Genomic DNA, 24,447 nt, shown 5'->3' with positions numbered 1-24,447 from the left:
TGTACTCTTACTCGCTTTACTCGCTTGCTCACCGCGCGCGCGCTCTGACGAGACGAGTCTCCGAGAGGCACTTTTAGCTCGCGCAGCCAATGTAACCAAACTTAACGGCTCTTGTTCTCTTTCTCTCGTGTCCGCAAACTACCACTGACGACTCATTAAGCCAAGTGGTTAATCAATTATTCCAATCCAATTGCCGGGACTGCCGGCAATCTTTTGGAAAAAAGGAACGATTTTCTCGTCTCGCGTCGCGTTAGTCGCCGCGTTAGTTCTAGTTTTCTCGCGGTTGCTAATGCGATTACGCTCATTTTCCCTCCCAAACGAAAACCAGATCTCAAACAAAATGGCCATGTGTATGAGTTTTGGAAAAACTCGTAAAAAAGAACCCAAGTCTTTTTTCACGATTTTTCTTCGAACGTCCTTTTTTCCAAATGAATGATGCCGTAAATCACCGAATCGTTTTTCAAAAATAACACCAAATTATTCAGTAATATAATTTTTAATAGCAATTTTTTTTCAACGAAAAATGCTCTTTGACAGCCAAATTTCTTTCAAAGTTATATTATAATTATGCAAATGAATTTGGATGACTAAATAACTTTCTAGTATTCTGAAAACATCAGTCGTGAAGAGATTAGAGTTTTGAAATAATTGTTTTATCTTAACGTTAGAAAGTAACAATTTTCGCGTATTCTTACGCACAAAGGCAAAAAACACGAGCCTGCGTACGAAACTCGTAGGGCCGCGGCTTTTGTGCGTATAACAACAACGGAAAGAGTACTAGCTGTTGTGATCGATTGGGTAAAGAAAGAAAAAAAAAATAATAAAACGCGCGCCGCACCCACGCGAAATGCCTTTTATCTCGGTTGCTTTTACAGAGAGCCGAATTTTTCTCGGCTAATTGAATTGCAGCTACTCTAATTCGATTCACGCGCCAGGAACGTGCCACGGCCAATTTACCTCTTGGGCTTAGCGTTTAATTCTTTTTGTTTTAAGCCAGCTGCACGTAGCGCAGCTACAGTCGCCCAGCGGAAAGCAAAATCAACTGCGCATATGGCTACTAGATCGGCGGCCACTTGTTGTATTTCTATGCGCACGTCACGTGTGCTGCGTGTGTGCACGCGGCTACTTTGGCAGGCGCGCGCACACTCGAGCCCATATCTTTTCTACCCCTATCACCCAGTACTGCTCACGGTCGGCTTGATCAACACTGACAGACGTTCGTAGAAAGCACTATGTCTGACGAAGGCCTAATATAACGTGTATGTGAACGCGAACGGCCGCTCGACGGTTAATCCACGCCAGCAGAATGCACGACGTGCACTGCTCGGCTCGGGCTCATTTTATTTCACTTTTATTGAACAATCTGCTGGATATATATAATACGCCCGCTTGAAAATATCAAGAGCTAGTGTGCTTCAGCTGCGGGGCTAACGTAATTAATAGGTGCTCGTAAAAACTGCAGGGTTACTTACTCAGTGAAAGCAATTTCGCTAAAATCGGGTCATCGCGAATTTGGAGTACATAGTCGCCATATACAGTCTGCCGACGTATCTTTAATCTAAGCGACGCCTTTGCACTTTCTCAGACAGACGGAGGCGTCGCAAATAAAAGACTCTACCTACGCTCGACGTGCCAGAAAAGCGCATTTGTATTATCGTTACGCATATCAGCATTTCGAAGATGCATCTATTTGTTCTTCCTTTTTTACTCGAGATCATTGGAACTGCAACGGTTGTTACTATTGATGCACGTAACGTGCAATTTATATAATACGCTGGTTTTTAAAATTTCATGAGACCACGAAGAACTTTACTGTCAGCTCATCGATCCTTTACGAAAGGATTATTCGTAAAACCAGAGACTTTTGGCAGCTTTGACGCGTTTTGAGATCTCATGGAATATTTTATATTTTAGACGGACAGAACGAACAGAATCGCCATTTCTATCGTGCACGATTCCGTCGCCGTGAAAGAATATTCTCGAGTCAATATACGGTAGTACGCCGGCAGTTGATAAAGTTTTCAAATATGAAAACATTGCAGCAAACAAAGCTAAAGTCGTTCAGACTTTCGGCGCAGTACTCTCAGCGAGCTCACTTGTATATATATATATATAGAAGGTATATTAGTGGTGTATACTCGAGATCGTAAAACTGTAATCGCACTCTCGCGCTGCTTTGTCGCTTGAGCACGCGAGTCCTTCCAACAACGATGATTATTTTTCGAGCGGTATGCCTGTTACACACTTTCCTACCATTCACGTCGGCAAACATAATACCTCGTACTATGGATCAACATCAATCAAGCTACTCCGCTTCTCATTATCAAGCTCCAAACTACCAGGACAAAGCTGTAAATCGATTGACGTTGAGTACCGACGAGGTCGCGATTTTCAAGCTCCGCGCCCATCGCCTATATTTATCAGTGAAACCGTTCAATTTTACAAGCTTGCTCAATGAAAATCTTCATCTCAATAATAATGAATCCGCTGCTCCGAACGTCTTGGCCATTGAGCGTTCATTTTATTTGTCATCGTAGCGCGGCGCGTGCTGACCAAGACATCCACTCGCGTAATGACGGGTTCGTCGACCGCGTGCGTCGTCGCGTCGTAAGCTCGTTGCACGTCGCGTGCGCGTTCGGAGCCGCGATATCGGAGTCCGTCCGTCGAAAAATACGAGGGAGAAGCGCGCGGCGACGGCAGCAGCAACGCCCTCAAGCCGATGAGTAATAAGACGTATATTCGCTCTCCGTCTATTTTCGCTCGTGCCAGTGAAATGCCGCCGTAGGGGATTCGAGTGCTGCTCTGCTCCGCTTTGCCCCCCGGAAGAGCTTTGATACAAAGCGCGTAACCTTGCCCTTCTCGATGCGCACCGCCGAATATTGCGAGCCTAGGGGGGAACGCGGTAGCGTAGGTTGCCGTGCGATGCTTCACTTTTATTTGCTTCTTTCTTTGCTGTAGCGCTCGAGGCGCGCCGTTCGTATTTTCAATGCTTTGCTAAACGGCCTTTGTGTATTTTTACAAACATTTTTTAAAAAACGATTTGCCGACTCCCTGTCCACTTAGCATTTAACGTTCCTCAAGGAGCAAATCAGAGTAAGAACTATCAATCATCCACTAGAGAAGAGAAGTGCTGTAGCCACCTAAAATTTTATCTGCCTTTAATTATTCATTTGAATTATGCGACATTGTCCATTTTTGTCAAGTACTGCAGCGGACGACTATTCACGCTCGTGAGGAGTATCGATCAAAGGACTAATTACAAAGCTATATTTGCTTAAGTCAACGTAATATCTGAATAGCAATCAACGATTGCAAATCCCGTGTTTAAGTTTATATATATAGAACTGGGGCACCTGTTCCGGAGCTGCGCGGAAGCACCAAAGGTTTTTCATAAATCAGGTTAGATACTTGCTCCTTATTCGTAATCGGTTAATCTGCAAAAATACGAAAAGATTGGTTGACAAGTCACTTGAAGCTTGGGTGTGTGCATCGTTCGTCGTGAGTACTGACGGTTGCCGAGCGCGAAAAATTATTGTCAGGGCAACTGCGAGTACCGTAAAAGCTGTGTGGGATAATCCAAAGTTTACATGGATTGTGCATCATATGCCCGCGTTGGAAAAACTTTCCATCGCATGGAAGGTAATCTTATCGCCGCCCGTCTCCCTCGTAGTCGCGCTGTGCTGGCCAGGTGTGCGAGCGTCAGAGCGGATGCTCTTCTGGTTGCCGTGTATTTTCGGCATCTCTTGTTCGCTGCTGCGCGTCCGAGAGCGGGTGGGGAGGGGGGGGGGGGAGAAGGGAGGAAGCGCTTGCGCACGCCGGCAATGAAATGAATTCTCGAGCTCTGACTCATCGTCTCTGTTGTACGTTCGATGCACGCGTGCAACCCTCATTACCGATTGGTTTTCGTGCGTATATATCATACGGGGTGGGCTACTATTCACCACAAGTTTCGAGCTTGAACCCTCGCTCCCTACCTCTAGCCCAGCCTTTCGTCTCAACTTGAAGCGCTCGTACAATCGCTGGATCAGACGGACGATTGGCATACACAGCTCGTCGAAGCGAAAGCTAACCGTTGAAATAACGAAGACAGTTGCGTGCTCGATCGTCGTTGTCATCATCGAGGCGCCTTTGGCAGACGAGCAGTCGTCGCGTTCGTTTGGAAGGCGCGGGCGCGCACGGCGACGGCTATTTTGCGTAATAATATGCCTGGTGTGCGCACAACGTCCGACAGACGCGAGAGAGAGAGAGAGAGAGCGTCGCGAGACTGGCGTTCACTGTAGCCGTTTGTCGCGCTCGCGTCCCCCCTGCAGACTTTCATCGGGCGCGCGAGCCGTCGCTCGCTACGACGCCACTTTTGCAGCTTTCGATTCGCATTCGCCGGAGAAAGTGAGCGGCAACGAGCGCTCGCCGCGGCCGTAAGGGCTGAAGCCTTTGAAAGTTGACCCCGAACCGAAGTTTGCCGCCGAGATTACAGGCCGCGCGAGCGAATAAACGTCGAGACTGAAAATTCTTGTCCGCAACGGCATCTAAATGCGACCTTGCTCTTTGTGTGTTTCAGGCAATGTGCAGAGTTCGGGCATATCGACCTTCCTCAGCAGGAACATGTCGCGTGAGTACAATTTTCACACGGAAGATGCAAGGAAGGGCCGGGCAGCTGGCTCGGTGGCCCGTCGATCGGGCGGGCTTTTGCGGATTAGACGCGCAGGGAGAGGGATCGGCTTGTAATATTGGCTATAGCGCCGGTGGTCGGATGAAAGATCGTCGGCGCCGACGAGGGGGTAATATGCGTCATACTGGCGGCAGGCGGTCGTCAATGGACGAGCTCGGTCTCGAGAGCCTCCGCGGTAATAGAGCTACCGTGACACGTGCATGTGCTCGGCTTTCTCGTCGCGTCCGATTCCCAACTCGTTTCTTTCTCCGATAGGCTTTGTGCCATCACGCCAAAGCACCGCGACCGAGCTACCTTATTACCTCGCCTCGCGCAAGGCTCTCGTAAATATTACGAGCTGCCTATTTAAGCTCCACCAATACAATCTCCCGCTCATCGATCCCTTTACACCCACCTGCCCGCCTCTCGCGTATGAAATAGATAAGCACACACGACTCGCAAGAATTTTGCAGCGAGCACCTTGTCGAATCAAAATTGATACGTAGAAAATGCCACAGTTAGACCGATTATCACAGCATCGTAATGTAGCCCCGACATCGGCGAAAATTACATTGATCACGAAGCCGTGACGCTATAAAATTATCATGTCGCATATTTTAGTTATTTAGCCGATTCAATCGACCAGATTTAATCTGATAGATACGACAAGTAAGATTGAAAGTATATTAATTAATAATAATTGGAAGCCGTAATCCCTTGAGAATGAGATACCGGTATTGCATATTTTATTTAGATAACTCGAAATCGTCATTGCGGATATTAAATCTTGAAGCTACAAATATAAATGCCGTGGCTACGAAGGCGCACTCATCGTATGTACCGCGTTCAAACGATCCATCAATTTCTTCTTGAGTATCGGGTGCGTTAAATTTGTTCCGCTTCCGAGGAGCGATTAGTCATGACGCCGCGTCTGTGACGCATCGCCTTCACAAATTGATCGAAACACGTCGCACTAAAAATACATTCATCTTTGCATAACGAGTGCATTCAAAGCGCACCGAGCAAAGTGGAAAACAATTCAATCGATTGAATTGAACCGTCGGGGATTGGCCACCGTTGCGTTTGTTATTTGGCGCCCGGGCAAGAATACCGCGCGCTGATCAAAGAAAAGCAACAGCAGTGCTTTCGGAATTGAGGCGAGTAGAGGGGAAAAGGGCATCTAAATAAACTGAGGGAGCACTCGGTATTTAAATGTGTCGCGACACAATAACTCAGAGTCGAATACAAGGGGGAGTTGATGCGCCGTGTATACATAGAAAGGGAAGGAAAAGAAGCTGTTTTTTTTTGTCGTACGAAGCCTTACATCTACGTATAGGTGGATCGCTGTAGAAAAACGAGGCGCATGTGTGAGTTGTACGAGTGCACGATCACGCGAGGAGACTCGGCGCGCAACCGATCGAAAATAATTGAGGGAAACAAGAGCGCCGCAGCCATTCTCTCTTCTACACACACACACGTGCATGTTTATACGTACAACTGTCGGCTTGGAAGAGAGAGAGAGAGAGAGAGAGAGAGAGAGAGAGAGAGAGAGAGAGAGAGAGAGAGAGAGAGAGAGAGAGAGAGAGAGCTCTTTTGTTAATTTCGTTTTCTCTCTCTTTTGTCAAGAGAGCAGCATGTAAATTGTACGGACGTGCAACGAGGCTAATGAGGCGTCCTTTAAAAGTAGCTCGTCGCGATGCCCTTTTAGGTGATTACGTTGGTTTATCTAAAATATTCGCGGGTCATCCACGCGTGAGTTCTTTAGAACAGACAAAATTGTAAAAAGAATACTTATCGCACCAACAACTTTGGCTTTTAAAAGTGACGCGTGGATGCACTGTTCCTATCAGTTATTCTTCTCGCTTTAACGTCCCATTTCACTTGGCATTCGACGAATCTCGGTAGGTTTTCAGTTGTCCTCTGTGGCGTTTCGTTTATCGATGCACCGACTATAGATACGTTTTTTGGTTTATTAAAGCTCTGTCGGCCACGGTAATAACCATTGTTGGATTTGTTTGCGAGAAAAAAATTTAAGAACTTTTTTACTGCGTCGACACAGTAATTGAACAAGCAACTATTCAAGTAGAGCTCGCTGCAATAAAAGAATACACGGTGTAGAGCAATTCGCTCGTATAAACTTGGGCAATAAAGTGGAATTACAAAAGCGATGGCGTAGCGTTAATAATCCATGCGCAAGCGTAGCGAAAAAGCCATGAGAGAAGCGTTTATCAGGCGCTCGCGATTAATATCGGAGTTTATCGCGTACGAGAGTGGACAACCGATAGATAACGCGATGCCACGCAAACCGAGGGGCCCGGAGACAGAAGCGTTTTTGTTTCTCACCAGCCCCCTGCGTACAACAATATTGTCTCGCGGCTGTAACTTCAAATGAAAAATCAACGGTGATCTATTGTGAAAAAGTGCGCTTTTCAACTCGTTTAGGGTCACGGAAAAATGGCTTTGCAGCTCTCTGTCTCTCTGTCTCTCCGTCTCTCTGTCTCTCTTTTGTAGCGCCGCTTTATTTGCACATCCCAGTGCTAAACTGAAAAAGATTCATTCATGTTTTGTCGTTTCCTTCCAAACATTTCTCCGCGAGTCAAACAAATACTTGAAGCCGATCAACTCGATAACGAAATGCTATTTGTTCAGCACACGAATATCGTTGAAATAATTGAATAGGCAAATTGAACGATATGAGCAAATGCGGAGAATCAACGAGAACAAACAATGCGTCGTGTTTTCGGATCATCCATAAACGATGCCCGCTGCCGTTGCTCGCGCATCGATCATGCGTGCTTGTATAACCAATCTCAAAGTTTGGCATGCACGGTAATTTTATAATTTGCATGTAAATCGGGAGATGCTGCAATGCAGCAATGTTTTGCAAGTTTTCACCGCTACAAAGAAAAGGCAGAAAGTAGAAAATGGCTATAAAAATCAAGGCCTCGTTTAGCTCAGGTGTAACGCAGGTAGTCGGTAACCTCGGAAAGAAATAAACTGCGAGGCAATCTAATAACAGAGCCACATAAATATTCTGTACACGCGACATCGGGGCCGAGTAATAGGTTTTGCCACCGTTCACACGTAGTCCACAGTTTTTCAGCATTACGGTCATGCCTCCGAGGCTCGTTCGCTCTACGTGCATCTTTACTTTGACTTTTCAGTTCGGCGCGAATAAACGCACCTTCGTGCGTTATGCGTCGTCTATGGTGACCGTATACTCATGAAAATTAGCGCACTTTGTGGCAATTCAATTGATTGGTAATATTACACTCTGCATTCCGGACAGGTCGACTCTTAGTTTTTCAATTATTTTCTTGACTCATACAATTGGAAGAGCGCTGTATTGCAAATAAAATATCTCAGCGATTGAAAATATTCGCGACGGAGGCGACTTTGTTCTCTTGCAATTCAAGCCAAGTGTCCGTCAGTAAAGTTGGGTCAACATTGTAAGGCTGCTGCGACGTACGCATCTTTTGTAATTGTGTCGCGGGAGCGCGCAAGCTTTGTTCTTTTTGACGGTGAGAAAGGGAGGACAGGAGCAGTCAGCGAGACCCTGATGCTGCGGGCGCGAACGAAAGTTGCGCTTTGTCTTACGCCGTTCCACGAAGCGCGCGCGCGCCGCGCGATTTCCGCGATCGTAGGCTCCGAATTGATTTCATTTGCATACAGGCGCATTGTCCAGCCGTGTGCGCTCCAGTCGAAAGGGATACGAGGCGCACGTGCCACTTGCTCAGCGCAGCCAAATTGCCTTCCCTACCGTGCCGCGCACTTGCTATTTGCGCGCGCTCCTGCATAACGACAACCAGAGGGCTTGCGGCCGCGCGCAGTTTGATTTATGCGCGCATGTTCGCTTCTTTTTGCCTGCGCTCGCGTGGGGACAGCCAATAGCACGAAGCCTCGTTCGCACTATCAGATGTCCGCGCGCGCGCCAGTTCTTTCGATCCGTCCCTCGGATAATTTATGCCTCGCTCTTCTCGTCGCTTCGCCTGGCTGATTATTGGCTCCCGCGTGCTGTTGCATCACGGCGTGCTCGTGTCGGGCATGTTTCGAACGGACGCCGACGTTTTTCGTTATACCCGTTAATTTCGTTGGCCGCGCACTGATTGCCGCTTGAAAAATAAATACCGGCAATACCGGCAATACCGGCAGCTCGAATATTAGTTCCGCCGAGCGTAGGTCTAAGGTCTATCTCTAATGATTAAATCTATTTTCGTACCTCTGTTTCTTGGCTGACAAATAGCGTCTGACTCGAAATGAAATTTGCCGAAAGCTCCTAATAAGTTGTGTCGACGACTCGTATGGCCACGGGCTACGAGTCGCAAGCGAATGGCCTTCCGACTTTTCATTCCCCTTTCCACGCGCAGTTTGGCCAAAATCCAATAATCCTCTCGTCACTTTTCACTTAACACTTAGCTGCGTTTAATCGACAAAATTCACATCTGATTCTAAGCCTCTCTTTTATGTGAACAATTACAGTTTCCAATATTCGCAATAATCAGTCGCAGCCACGCGAAACGCGCGGTGAGCTTGCCTTTAGAATTGAATAGCAGACGTATTTGACTAATTGGCATTTTCAGCCGTAGCTCACGCTGATTTCTTTACATTCGCGCGAGACATTCGACCCAATCAATTAACGCCGGTCGGCGTATTTCAGAGACGCGTTTTTTTGCTGATTTTTTTTTTTTTTTTTTTTTTTTGAAAAATAATCCTCTCGCTCTCTCAGGCCAATTCGACAAAGGACAAAGCCAGCAAGACAGTTCTGTAATTATCCAACCGCGGCGCGCGAGCAACGTCTGTCATCGAGTGTTTCTACTACAAGGGAGAGAGAATGGGAGAAAAGGCTGTTTTTGTCGCAGCAACTAATGGCACCAAAGAGCAAATGAGTCTTGATGTTTTGTACGTACACAAGAGTGTAAAATTGAGGGCAAAGGGAGGCCGAGTCCAATTATAAACTGGAGCTTCTCTTTTCTCCCGTTGATCGATAATTCAAACGGGCGAAACTGAGATAGGGCATTCGTTTATGAAAATGACAATCGATTGACGCAACGAGAGTCGGTCGGAGGTGTAATGCAGCGAATTCGACAGGAGGCCGAGCACGTTTGTTTATTTTAACGGACCAGCGCGGCTATTGATGAGCTTGGCGCCCACGCGATGCGTTGCGGCGTCACTATTGACTGCCGGTGATCGTTGATTCCAGGCGAATGCACTCTACCGCGCGCTAGTGAGAGTTTTATCGCCCGTTTCGAAAATCTCTTGCTCGGCCCATTGGCAATAAATTGCTTTGAAAACGCTCGAGTGCGCGTCCGAGCGAGCCTTTATTAATAAAGCGCCGGTGTGCCTTGCACTCTTGGGATAATTCTGGATAAATGTACGAATTAGTCGGCGCAAGTGTGTCACTGACGCTGCGCATATTTGGGCTTGTAGAGCAGCGACTCGAGTAATTAGCGCCACTTTGATAATGCTCAATGCAGCAGAGAGCGCGCATCAACTACAACAGCCGAACACCCGGAAATTGCTTGATATGGTCCGCGATGACGATGGTCATAATGATGATGATGATGATGATGACTATGACGATGTGAATTACTATAGGCTATCGAGCTGCTTCGCAGTTGGTCGGCAATTACGATTGTCAGAAGTCTAATGCGCGACGGAGCCGTTTCGATGGCTTGTTTGTATTGTTGTCGTCGACCGATCTAGAAATTTAAATCAGTGATTAATATTTCGGTGGGAATATAGCGCCAACCTATTTATATCGGAAGCAGTACAGCAATAATCAAAACGAAATTATTTTGTTTCAGCTGACCTACCAAAAATCCGACACTCGAGGCACTTAGATTCAAAGTCGTCGTATCGGAACCCGGAGGTATTGGTAAGTCGGCTATATTTAAAATGTAATCAAGAAAGATAGTCGGTGAGGATCTGGAAATGCTCGATGCTCGCAGTGGCGTCAAAGTATTTCGAGAAAATAAAAGAAATACCTCCAGCGGGCTTTTCTTTTCTGTTTGTAGAAGCAACTGCAGCAGCGGAATAGCGAGAATCACAATCACAAGCCGGTCTTTTCCAACTGTTCGCGCTATGCGCCCGTGGTGAAGGAGGAAGAGTTGCCTGGTACGTTCGTTATCCAAGTGCAAGCCGAGGATCGGGATCCATCCGAGGAAGGAGGTAAAGTGTACAGATACGCTTACTCACTTATGACCTTTTCGCTTTTCAATTCTTCTTGCGAATCCAATTCCCCCATAGGCGTAATCTCGCTCCTTGTGCAAATGTCGTAATTTTGGAATTTCATTATTTTCGACAAATTCCGAGTTTTTTAATTTTTTCGCAACTTCACTAATCCAGTGGTCGGTTTGTCCGTACTGTTATTTTAAAAACAGATAAAATCCGAGTACTAAGTCGTGAATAGAGCGTGACATTTATTTGATAAATATTTCATAAACCAAAAGAAATGTGTTGTATTTTTGTGCGAGTTATACACGCGTGTACGTAATTGGGATGAAGACAATGAGCGTTTCATAGGTGTCTACATGCAAGTCAAAACGAGGGCAATTGTCTCAGAGCGTATAATCAGGTGAATAATTGAAGTAAAAAGAGGCGTATCGATTGTAGGAACGATCACGTATAGCTTCGTGACGGCAAACGGCGAGAAGCTCAAGTTCGACATCAACAATCAGACTGGTCTAATAAGGACGACACACGCTCACGATCGCGACGAGCCTGCTCGCGAGAAGGAGGTTTACCTGACGGTCCTCGCCACTGACAATGGTCGGCCGCAACTTGACGACGTTTGCACCTTCAAGGTCACTATCGAAGATATCAACGACAATGCGCCCGTCTTCGACAAAGTTGTGAGTATCGCACGAATGTTCTGCACGCGTAACTCTGCCTCGTATGCGCTTCTCAACTGTACAACGACGACTCGTGCGTTACAAAACTCACTGGTTTTCCAACTTTTCTATGTTCTTTTTTCTCCGTCTCGTGTGTATCTCTGTAAGCCGAGTCTGGACAAAGTAAACAAAAACAATTAATGATCCGTAGACGCATCAACCGAGATAGTTGCATCTCAAGCTTTACTTTATCTTTGCGTACGCGTTCGACTTTTATCTATAATGAAATCTGTTAGTTATCTTTTAAAGGTAATATTTAAATTTGATTAACAAATTATTGCGAGTGACGAGGCTCGAGATCAAACTAACATGTCTGTCTTTGTTTTTTTGCTTGGATTGTTTGCCTCCTTCATATAGGACTTCTGGGGACCAGGGCCGAAGGTTGGTTTTGTCGAATTTCTCCGTGTCCATGCACACGAAATACATGCACGAGCACGCGCACTCTCATGTGTCCTATGAATGTTCAGAGAACGTGAGCTGAGTGTCGTCGCTCTGCCACATGACCGATACGCGTGATCATTTTTCAACATTAATATTCTTTTCTTGTATTATATGTTATCTATCACTCTGTTTATGTGGCCCCCTTATTTACCACCACCTCTATAATTATCACCTTTTGTACACCTATAGACAAACTCAACTTACACGTGTACATAATTTCGTGTATATACATATACGCTGCACGTACACGCCTCACTAAAACACGCGCTCGTGCTTCTCGTTATTTATTTGCATTTATATTTTTGTTCACCTCCACGTAGAGACAACTCCATGCATACGAATCGCACTTCAGTCAAACGGCCCGTTAATTGTCTTAATAATACCCCTCGATGTTTTCTCTCTTCCCCCCCCCCCCTCTCACTCTCTCACTCTCTCTCTCTCTCTTTCTCTTTTTCTGTGTTTGTAACAATGCATGCCTTTTTTTACAAGGGTGAATTTTCATACATCACATTTATTTTTCATTATTCTCTTGACGTTTTTTGTCTACTTTTATTACTTTTATTGTTGCCGTTGTGTGTGTGTGCACCTTGTTTTATCAGAGATTTTTCATTATTCCTTTACGGCTTCTTTCATTGTGGCCCGACTCGACAATTAAAGCTTTTTATTGATAATACTGCACATTTGGACACTTTCGATAAATTTATTATGATGCATTCATTTTCGGACAATTCAATGTTTTTCTGCTTACAAACGCAAATATCACCTGAGCTTTGAGTTAGTTCACTTGGCAAGATGTAAGTAGAGCAAGTTCAATATCTGCTATCGGCGGGTTTTTATTTTTTCTGAAGTAAACTAATATTTAAAATGAGTGTTTACTGAATCAACATATATACTAGTGACATAATGCAAACTGTTAAACGGATTCATTTGAATAGGTTCAAAATCAAATCCAATATAGTTGAAATATGTGCATGCAGAGGTAGATTACAATCTACTGCAGTGTGTATAATGAGAAAATCGATCAGACACAGCGTATAGCGTCAGCAGCGGCGCTTTACACAATACGACACAGATTATGCATGATTGTACTGCGACAATAATTCGCAGCTATTATATACTTTTAGCTTGACACTTTAATGTTTAGATGTACTAGATGGCGAGTGGTCTCTGGATTAATTAATAACGATCTTATAGTCTGTATAGATGTAGGCGCCGAAGAGCTTTTCAGTGCGGTTTCTCATGATTGACAGTCTGACTATATAGTATAATCGATGCAATAAGGCTCTTATAAAGCTGCAGCGCGCTTAAATACTGGTGCTGGCATAAGTTAAACACAAAGCGCTCGATTTCATTTTTTCACATTCACGTTTAGGCTGTTCCTATGGCAGTTTACGCAGATACATGCGTGCCCAATTACATAAACAAAATGCCTTAATTATTTGACTTTGATTTTGCCTGGTTTTCAAATTCAGTGCGTGCTTCTAATCATTCTATTTTATCAGTATATGATGACAATAGAACCTAAAAACATTTATACCGTCTACTATGCATTTTTCTGATATTCCGTTTTTGCACTTTAAAATCCTAAAATCGCCCCCTTGAAAATCTTAAAATAAACGACGTGACAAACCAAAGTATTTTCCAATGGACAACCCTACATCCTTAAAATTTGACGAGAGTGCAATTTGAACATTGGACAATAACCGAAACGAATTTAGGCATTTTTTCTGTAGAATTGGCCACATGTATGTAGAATAAGCTTGCTGCGGCATTTCCCTGATTGCATCAGAAGGACTAAGTTTAATAAAGTTTTAAACTGAAAAAAGTTTATTGTTACAAGGCTGCTGCGTTCGCTTTTATAATTCAATGGAAATGAACAAAGTTTTGATCAATTGCAGCCATGAATAAGCGCTGAGCTCTTGATGATTGAAACACTTTGAGGCACGGATATGACTAGTCATTCATGAAAAATGTGTCGGTGAAAACTTGTAGCCGGCAGTCGCATAAAAAACTTATCGCATATATAATGAAATTGTATGGTATACTTGTCACAACTATACCTGATCAGAGGTCATATTTAATTGGTGTTTGATTATGATTCTTCCACAGTCATACATGGAATCGGTGCCGCAAGATCTTTCAATAGGCAGAGAGGTAATGAGGGTCTCGGCGACGGACATCGACGACGGTCCTAACTCAAAGGTGCAGTACAGCATCTCGCCTAAGCGCTTTGAGGACAGCATCTACTTTCGAATCGATGTCAATACTGGTGTCATCTTTTTGAATCATACCATAGACGTGAGTCAGTCCCGCATTGAAGTCTCGATTAAAAGTACATGTCGTTTATTCGCGTATGTCGTTGTTGTCTTTAGAAAACTCCGGGCTACAGATTCAGCATGACAGCGATGGCAAGAGACCAAGGTGACGAGCCGAAGCAAAACGTCATAGACATCGACATCCGTGTCGTTGAATCACACAAGAAGGCCCCCACCTTTACTTATTGCCCCGACGAAGCGATCAAACTGCCCGAGAACTTTAGCGATTACGAGGCGAGCATTGCCCGACTTGAGGCCGCGTCCAACATCGACGACAGTCCAGACTACTTTCTCTTTGAACTCGTTACTGGCAGAACCGAGCAGACCAACAAGGAGAACACCTTCAGGTTGGTGTCCAACAAGAACACTGCTGAGATAAAGCTGGCCAAGTCTCTGGACTACGAGAGTAATACCGAGTACTCGTTAATCGTACGCGTGCAAAACAAGTACCAGTTGGCCGCCGAGACAATGATCTACATCGAAGTGCTCGATGTCAATGATAATATTCCCGTATTTCGTGAGATGAAGAAGGGGAGCGTTCTGGAAAACGAACCACCGGGTACTCCTGTGATGCAGGTTCGAGCGATCGACGCCGATGGTACTTCAGCTCATAACCAGGTAAAATATATGTTACTTCATTTCTTATTCAGTTATTTTATCGAACCCGTCAATGCTATTCTAATAATCACTCCTCGTTTATTCCACATTCTATATTTGTGACGAATATACTTTTTAAAATAGTATTGTTATCAGAAATATTAAAAAATTTTAAGGTTAACAAATTTAAATTTTTAACTCTGCTCTTATACCGATTAAGAGTTTTGCTTGAATTGTTTTAAGATGTTACAATTTAAAAAAAAAATTGCATTATCCTCGAACATTGAACATAATTTAATTCATGACTATCGTGCAGGTGACTTATGCGCTTGGCAACTACGACAAGTTTTTCACAATTGACCGTTACACTGGTAACATTACTACTCTAGTAGAATTCGATCGTGAAACTGACTACACGTATACCGTCAAAGTCATCGCCACTGATAACTCGCCGAGTGCCCTCTTTAAGACGGGTGAGCACAACAAGGGTGAGCAGAATTTCCGCATCGAAATCGCCGATAAGAACGACAATCCACCACACTTTACTCAGCATGAGTACACGGCTAATGCCATATCCGAGGACGCTAATATCAATGCCCTTGTAACGGAAGTCAAGGCGCTAGATGCTGATACGGCCAGCCCTGTCATCTACAGCATCCTCTTTGGCAACGTCGATGATAGCTTTATGATTGAGAATACTACTGGTAGGATTCGTGTAAATCAGCGCCTAGATTACGAAAAGATCACCCAATACAATTTGACCGTCAGAGCTTTCGACGGTGTCTTCGACGATACGGCGACTGTGCGCATTTTCATTGAGAATGTTAACGATAATCAGCCGATTTTTGAAGTTTATGACCGAAATCCCATTATTGAAGAGGAAAAACTGTACAAAGGTATATTATTACTGCATTTAATCAAATTAGCGTTATTTAATCTATGGTGATATTTGTTTAATACCCTTTACTATATTCTCATAGGCTGTCTTACTACAATCACTGCTTATGACCCGGATATTAAAGATCGAAAAGCTGATCAACACATTGTTTATTCGATCTTGAGACCGGAACATAAACCCCTAATTCACATTGATAAAGATGGATGCATGATGTTGAAGAAACCATTGGATCGCGATCCACCTCGTGGTTATCCAGTTTGGACGGTATTAATAACGTTTTTTCATCCGTATAAAACAATAATATATTTTTTAAAAAACGGAGTAATTTGAAATTTTTTGAAAAACATTACTTTAAAATTGATTAATTTAAAGAAACTTACCGTTACTGATTTTTGCTGCTGCCATACTCTTTAGCTCATGATTATTTAATCTAATAATTACTTAGTAATTCATTTACTTAATGAATTTCTGATTATATTGGATTTTATTCAAAACATAGCAACATCTACTTTTGAACTTGATTGATACATTTAATCGAAAATGCCCTTCGTTGAAGTTTTCGAGTTTTAATATTTAACCACGTCCATAAAAATTATCCACATCAGCATTTGTTTAATGTTATGGTTTGGTATTATTCCGCAAATAAAAAATAAAAAATTACACGAACAATCGAGTTAATATTTCATACAGTAATAATACTTTTATCATAATGCATATAAGGTAATAGCTATTTTACATCATTTTTATATCCAATTAAGATCCATGAATCATCTTAAGCTAAAAGTATAAAAATTTAGTGTCATTTATACAACGTTAATGCAAAGTTCTTAGATAAATTGTTATATAGTTTTGAAGGGTGAAGCTTTTGTAAAAAAACCAATTTTCTATTTTACATTTATACAGATATCTGTAATTGCTCAAGACGAAGATGGAGGTCCTAACTCTCTTCGAAATACGGATTCAATCAATATCACTTTGACGGATATCAACGACAATGCACCTTTCCTAGACATGCCATATCCTGTAATTTGGCGTGAAAATCAAGGTCCAGGTAACATAACTCAGTTGCAAGCTCGAGATTACGACTCCGATAAGAATGGTCCGCCTTTTATCTACCGCATCGATATCTCAGCCGATTACGAGATTCTTACGAAATTTGAAATTCGTGGTAATGATTTATGGGCAAAAGTAGAGTTTGACCGAGAGGAACGTAAGAGCTACAATATACCCGTAGCCATAACTGACCATGGCACGCCAAGCCTTACTGGCATTTCAATACTAACTGTACTCATTGGTGATGAAAATGATAATCCAATGCAAGATGGCTCTAGCTCTATATTTGTTTACAATTACAATGGGGAGTCGACAATCGTCGACATTGGTAGAGTCTATGTCAACGATCCCGACGATTGGGATTTGGAAAATAAGACTTTTTCATGGTACGAAAATCGTGATGTGGAAGGCTTTTTGCTGGAAAAATCCACGGGACTTATAACATTGCTTCATGATATAAGAAATGGAACTTTCTTACTTAAGTTTACTGTTGTGGAAGAAAGTAAGTAATTTTGAAAATAGATTTATGTGATTATTTATGATATTTCCTTACGTGAGAAAGAACAATAATTTGAAATTTGATTTTCAGGTTCTAAAATAAGAAGGCACCAAGTTCAAGCAACGGTCAACGTTACTGTCAAAGAAATTCCTAAGGAAGCAGTGGTTAAATCCGGTTCTATTCGTTTTCTTGGAATTAGTGCCGAAGATCTTATTGCTCCGTCCGGCGTTGGGATCAGTAAAAAGGATCTGCTACAGGAACATCTTTCAACGATGTTTAATACTTCTGTAGAGAATGTTGATGTTTTCACGGTTTTACACTCGCCTTATCAAAACGATTCCGTCCTGGATGTTCGTTTTTCTGCCCATGGTAGCCCTTATTATGCTGCTGAGAAGCTTAATACAATCGTTGCCGATCACACACAAGAGATTGCTGATAGTATGGGCGCTCATGTACTTTTGGTCAATATTGATGAGTGTTTATTCGAGAAGGTGTGTTTAATGTTTTTAACTAAAAGGAGAAAATCTTTAACTGGAAGAAAATAAATTTTATTTATTTATAAATTTTATCCTAAACGATTATAGGTTCACTGCAACAGTTCCTGTAGAAGTTACTTGAATATAAGCTCGACGCCATACGTTGTTTATACAAATGCAAGTTCGTTTGTTGGTGTGAGAGCTGTAGTGGATCCGCAGTGTATTTGCCACGTGGTCGAACCAATCGAATGTCTGAATGGAGGTACACCTCTCGACACGAGGTGCGAGTGTTTACCGGGATACGAAGGGCCGAGATGCGAGTTGCTGTCTATTGGGTTTCAAGGGGATGGGTGGGCAATCATGCCTCCACCGGGACAAGCGTGCGATGAATCGTATTTGAGTAAGCCATCTTGTATTATTGTTATTTTTTCCATCAGTTTGAACTTCATATATCAGTGTCTTTGTTAGCGATTTTTAAATATTGTTAATTATTTTTAATTTGTTGACTTCTCGATTTCCAGGTCTTGAAATAACACCGCACGCCAAAGACGGTTTGATATTTTACTTCGGTCCTATGATATATTCTGAAAAGTTGGGTGTTCAAGATTTTATGTCGTTAGAATTGCAAAATGGAAATCCTGTGTTATACATGGATTACGGCCAAGGTACTGTGATGCTTGATAGGTCGAAGTCTAGTAGCGAAAATAACGAAGTTGGCGGTGATCAAATATTTATTGCTGACGGAAAGCCTCATAGAATTGACATTTGGTGGTCTAAAACTGTAAGTCATATACGATAAAATACAATAAGCGTGTAACACATGTAATGTTTATTTGATTTATTTCATAAACCTTGTTTACAATTCAAGAATATTGAAATGAAAATTGACGGCTGTGTGCAATCAAGCTGTATGAGGTTGGAAGCGCCCCGTGGTACGGCGGAAATTCTGAATGTGAATAGTCCAGTGCAAATAGGAGGCGCACAGAAAGATTTGGTTGATTTGGGAGAGAAATTCAAATGGCAACATGTACCGACTACGAAAGGATTTGTAGGATGCATTCGAAACATGACAATCAACGGAAACGTACGTTCCAATCATTTGATTACAAACGAACTCTTATTGGAAAATAAAATAAATCCACCTGAATTAATTTATTGTACAGACTTACAATCTTGGTATACCGACGCTGGCACACAATGCAGATTCAGGTTGCAGTACTGGCATGGCGAAAGCTGTTTCCTTCGGAATAGACACGAATTTCTTAGTGGCCATCCTAGTTTGTATCACTATACTATTGATTCTCCTGTTGGCAGTTGTTGTCCATAGACGAAAGACGGATGATTTATATAAGGATATGGATGATATCAGAGAAAATATTATTAATTATGAAGACGAAGGTGGCGGCGAAGTTGATACCGGCTATGATCTTAACGTACTTAGAGCAATGTATGATCCACCGAATGATATGAAGATTAACGCCGCGAGTCTACAAGGAAGAGGTAATTGTTGAATAATGCAACTTCCCAATTGACGACACTGTAATGAAATTTATTTGATTTCAATAAAATTTCTTTGTAGAAAATGACGAAGTACCAGATATATGTGGATTCCTCGACGGTAAAAAAGAGTGTTGTGATAAAGATCCGGATACCAATCCTTTCGACGATGTACGACACTATGCTTATGAGGGTGAAGGCAACTCAGAAGGTTCGTTGTCTTCTCTTGCCTCCTGCACGGATGACGGTGATCTCAAATTTAATTACTTGTCTAACTTTGGTCCGAGATTCCGAAAGCTCGCTGACATGTACGGTGAAGTACCCAGTGACGAAGAAAGCGAGGGTGCTGTTGACCGTGAAAGCGAAAGTTGGTGTTGAATGTAATATTCAAAACTATAGTGAAACTTGATTTTCAAGTTTGTTTTTCATTTGTAATACATAGTTTCATTATATTTTTCATTCCTTTCGTGACCATTTTAAGTATCGATATCGATCTTGATATTTTTCGATAACATTATTTACCTTTATATAAAAATGTACTGTACTGGAATTTAATTTAATATCGTTGTTTATCGTTTCAAAGCAGCATAAGTAAAGCGCATTTAAAAGATGAAATACTGTTCTACTTGTAAAGAATGATATGAAAAATGCGATAATGTACATTGCGTGTATTGAATGAAATATTTCAATATGACAATCCATGATAGAATGAAATAAACTATTTCGATTTTTTTATGTAAAACCATTATATGTGAGTGTTGTATCGATAACAGGGTGAATTTATATAACTACTAGCGCAATTATGATTAATCATCTCGTCCGTATTGTAGAAGCAGCATTATACTCGGGACGTCGTAATTTATGTATGTTACACGCATTCTCAATGAGGATGAACGCGAGAGCTGCAAATCGTGATAAATTTAAAATCACGTTTATAGATGTATTTACTTTTTGCCAATGCAATGACAATGGACAACGTGCATGAAATTTTGATCGACGTCCCTCTACTTGAACAAGTCAAATAAATTTGAAAGTTTTAGGGACGTAGCCTGGTGCTAGTTATCCTAAATTATAAGAATCTGTTATCAATGTTCTAACTGGTATTCGTTTTCGTCAGTTCATCTTTCTACGATTGATAAATTAAGAAAAAAAATAAGAAAAAACGTGAATTAAGAAAAATGAATTAATCATTTTTTTTTTCGAAGAAACATTTATAGCTTTTGATTTTTACTAGTTAAAATAAGAAAATTACAAAAATCTAAACATGATGAAGATTGTTACAGTGTGAAATTATCGAAATAAAAAGAAATTTGTGACGCAAACCATATTCAAAGGTTTGCTCTTTTTTATTTATATAAGGTATTTATGTATTAAATGTTAAAGTGTTCAATGTAGTACGACTTTAGTGATTTCTACTGTCACCACGAACAACAAATTTTTAATAATTTTTGGGTAACATCAATAAATTTTAATTACTTTAAGTTATGTTTAGCAATTTTTTTTATATTTTCTTTCGTATGAGACGAAAGTTTAATTATACAGAAAATCCATATCTTAATTACAGCAGTATTTCGTGTGCAAAGACAAATATACAAGTATTTTTCAGTTCATAATGTATACTTTTAATTTGATATTGAAGTTATCGAACTATAGAATTACAATGGAAAATTTATAGAATTTTAATTGTCATGCATATCAAAGATTCTGTTTGATACATTCCATTTTTTTGAGTAATTCATTTATATATATATATATACAGATGTATGTGTGCGTGCGTGCGCACACAAAAAACATTGTAAATTTTCTATTTCAAACAATTTAGAGCGACGGAGATCGACTGCCATAGCACGTTTTCATTGTTAATTTACTTATTACTACTGAGAATAATTAAAAAAAATATGAATTAAAAATTATAGTATTATTCTCAAAGGAAATCGAGCCAACATTTTTCGTCTCAAAGACTTTGACAGTATTGTCTTTATTAATGAAGATTCTTCCTAAGTTATACTGGTAATCATTTATATCGCGCTTCATAAGGCTTTTTTGTATGATCGCATTACTTAATAAGAATAAATTCATAAGTAGCGATGATGGAGTATTTTGTGCGAGAAAGTTCTAATTTTTAAGATTTTGTATGATAAATTAATAGATTATAATCATTGTAAGAACAAATCGGTAATCTCCTAAGAGTTTTTGCCGTAAGTGTTTTTTGATCTCCAAAAGACAATCCCAGAAGAAACTATACTATGTACTGTATATAAAAGCAAAATTATTACAGGTAACAAATATACATAGATATATGTGAATAAGATTGTATTCAATGTAAAGATAAAATATAACAAAAACCTTACCTACATTTTCCCCTTTAAATTCTTGATAACATAAACAAGATTTCTAAGGGTAAAATGTATCAAAGTTTAATCTTATAACTTTTTTGTCAATCACGATATGTTGCAATATAGCGAGAAAATGAATTGTTTTCAGATAAAAAAGTTAAAATGATCGAGCTTTATAATGTTTTAAGAAAAACTACGCGATAACTTTATAGTTTTCTAAAACTGTCCTTTTTTTATTTTAATTTTCAAGAGAAGTATAGATCGTTAAAAGTTATCAGAATGGCTCGATGTTTTAATTGGAGGCAGTTTCCGATTATTGAGGATCGTTGCTCGATCATAAGCGGTGAGATCACATCGAAAAATCTTTAGTACTCTTCGGTATATTCAATAGAGTTTGATTTTTTATCGAAATGTCTATTATTTCGCTAGTTGTGAAGTTTCCATACTACTGTTATTGCAATTGTGCAGCTAAAATTAACGCTATAAGCTGAGTGCAAACATAAGCTAAATAAATGAAACAGTTTATGTAAACCGAAAAGACTTGAAATGAAGATAAAATTTAAAGCTAAAAGAAATTAAGCGAATAAATGCGAAAGTGGGTGAAGTTTTGTGTAAATATGTAGCGACGTATGTAAAAGAGCTCTTTCATAATTATAACGCGTATACAAGGGGCATAAGCCAATGAATATGTGATAGCCAATGTTAATAATACGATCGTTCACACCTTCACCCATTCATATCACCGATCCATTATTAGTTTATATTGAGCTCTATGTAATTTTCCATTTCTTTTTTTCATTAGAAATAAATGAAAATTTCTACTTATTGTAAATTGTCGTGGAGCTATTAAATTACCATTTCTGTTAGTTATTGCAGTTTGCCTAATGCAAGAGCATAACTATTCCGCAGTTCGATATTTGATTCGAATATTATATATCTAGGTTATTATTTGGAACATTATATGCCTGGGATTATTATCTGAGTCAGTACCATCCTGAGAGAATTTTTTTAAGATATTTTTTCATAATTATTTCGACGCAGTTCTAAAACTTTGTACATAAACTGTAGACAGATATATATTTTTGATTTGAAAGCTGAATACTTTGTTACGATGAGTTAAAACATTATGTATTTTAGTTGATTTCGGTGTTCTTCAATAGCTATTCTAATAAAAATATTTGTATAAATTTTATGAAGAGTTTGCACACAAATTTGTCTGAAGTGCATAAGGGACTCTGACAATTCATCTCCGAATTGTCCAAACATTAGTATATAAATTTGATATCAATTTCGTATATAAAAAATGTAATTAGAATCTTTTCAAATACGATTCAATTCTCTAGTACTCAATCTATACGATTACAATAATAGTCTGCTTATAACGTCTATTCTTAATGCATTATAAGATGAAAATCAGCATTAACAATTTGACTTCCCTCGCAAATCAGTGCATATTATTGAACTCAATATCTATATTTTTGTAAATTTCGGTGTGATTATTTTGCTCGAAAGCCCAAAAATATATAAATATTTTGTGTACATAATTGATTGGTAACAAATTATTAGTACTTTTAACATATTAGTTACTGCGGTGGTATAGCGATCGTTTTATGATATTTTTGTATAAATGACCATTTTTTTAATTTCATTAGATTTCATACCCATTATTTCTTTATCAATTGTACCAATTTTTTTGATATATATATACTTCTTTGGAATTAAATTAAAAAATTAATTAATAAAGTTAAAAAATTCATATACTTCTTTTCCATATTTACTTACTATGATGAAAATTTCAGATTTAGTCGCAGCAAAAGAATTTACCGAAGTAACGATTCTAGAAATTTTAACAGATTTTTTTGTATATTCACTTTTTAATCGATAACAGAATTAATTACAGGTGAGTATGCTGTTTCCTATTAAATACTTTTCTATTAATCTACATTTTCTGCACTTAATCTTTCGACATATTTGACGTAACACCCTTTTTAAGACCCAAATCGATAATACTTTCTACTGTGTGCAACATTTCAGGCATATTATGTGTTATGATTTTGTTGGTATAATGTTCTTGAATATTGCGCAAATAAAATCTTTTTTCAATGTATTAACTGTTAGTAATGCTAGCTTTCTGAAATACTTACACTTTTTATAATATGAAATGAAATGATCAATAAATAACTTTCAAATCCAGAAATCGTTTTCAAAGTCGGCTAACTTTAAAGAATTAATAAAGAATTAATAAAGAATCAAATTTTCACACTGTTAGGATCCTTTCGACGTTTTTTATCATTCAACGTACGAAATAAACCACCTTCTTGTTCTGACGCGCTTATCTCTTGGAATATTTCGTCAATATCCTTGATATTTTTGTTTATTGGTATAGTTGCCAGTGTACGTTGAATTAAAAGAATAAGGATTGAAAATATGCACTGCGTTCTCGTTCTTATTAAATACGTCAATAAATCCAATTTTGAGAGCAAACCTAACATTTAAAAAACACCCATTAAAAATTCCATTTTTTATCGATGACGTCAGCGTCAGCGTCCACTATTATCGCTCACTGTGTTGCATGTAATGATCGCTCGATGAATTTTAAAACGTATTCTTAAAGATAAAATGTCAAGGAATTCAATAATAAAAGAATTTTAAAAATAAAAATAAGACTTTTTGTGATATGGTCGATTGTTTACAAGAAATGTTAATGCAAGAATGACGTATGTGCTCAAAGCTTAAAATTACGGTGCGATTGTTTTATTGGATTCAGACGGGGAAAACGTGTATCCTTTAACCTCGC

The 24,447-nt window shown here is 40.1% G+C and overlaps 1 protein-coding gene across 2 annotated transcripts in view; it reads left to right on the top strand.

The window, feature by feature from the left end:
- LOC131675127 (DE-cadherin) overlaps positions 1 to 23,326 on the top strand; it is a 30,183-nt gene extending 6,857 nt beyond the window's left edge. The window contains exons 2-16 of one of the 2 annotated variants that reach the window (XM_058953979.1): positions 4,559 to 4,609; positions 10,453 to 10,523; positions 10,663 to 10,816; positions 11,261 to 11,499; positions 14,089 to 14,277; positions 14,352 to 14,912; positions 15,208 to 15,787; positions 15,872 to 16,053; positions 16,693 to 17,344; positions 17,432 to 17,832; positions 17,926 to 18,217; positions 18,339 to 18,598; positions 18,686 to 18,901; positions 18,981 to 19,317; positions 19,397 to 23,326. In XM_058953979.1, coding sequence (XP_058809962.1) covers positions 4,559 to 4,609; positions 10,453 to 10,523; positions 10,663 to 10,816; positions 11,261 to 11,499; positions 14,089 to 14,277; positions 14,352 to 14,912; positions 15,208 to 15,787; positions 15,872 to 16,053; positions 16,693 to 17,344; positions 17,432 to 17,832; positions 17,926 to 18,217; positions 18,339 to 18,598; positions 18,686 to 18,901; positions 18,981 to 19,317; positions 19,397 to 19,692 — 4,481 coding nt within the window. In that variant the 3' untranslated portion in view covers positions 19,693 to 23,326. The remainder of the gene's footprint in view (positions 1 to 4,558; positions 4,610 to 10,452; positions 10,524 to 10,662; positions 10,817 to 11,260; positions 11,500 to 14,088; positions 14,278 to 14,351; positions 14,913 to 15,207; positions 15,788 to 15,871; positions 16,054 to 16,692; positions 17,345 to 17,431; positions 17,833 to 17,925; positions 18,218 to 18,338; positions 18,599 to 18,685; positions 18,902 to 18,980; positions 19,318 to 19,396) is intronic. The other variant, XM_058953981.1, reaches the window with a different exon arrangement.
- The last annotated feature ends 1,121 nt before the right edge of the window (positions 23,327 to 24,447 follow it).

Source organism: Phymastichus coffea, unplaced genomic scaffold (genome assembly GCF_024137745.1).
Source record: "Phymastichus coffea isolate CEN01 unplaced genomic scaffold, Cenicafe_Pcof_1.1 PCOF00016, whole genome shotgun sequence".
Taxonomy (NCBI): domain Eukaryota; kingdom Metazoa; phylum Arthropoda; class Insecta; order Hymenoptera; family Eulophidae; genus Phymastichus; species Phymastichus coffea.
Note: the sequence above shows the minus strand (reverse complement) of the source record. Positions and strands in the feature narration are given on the sequence as shown.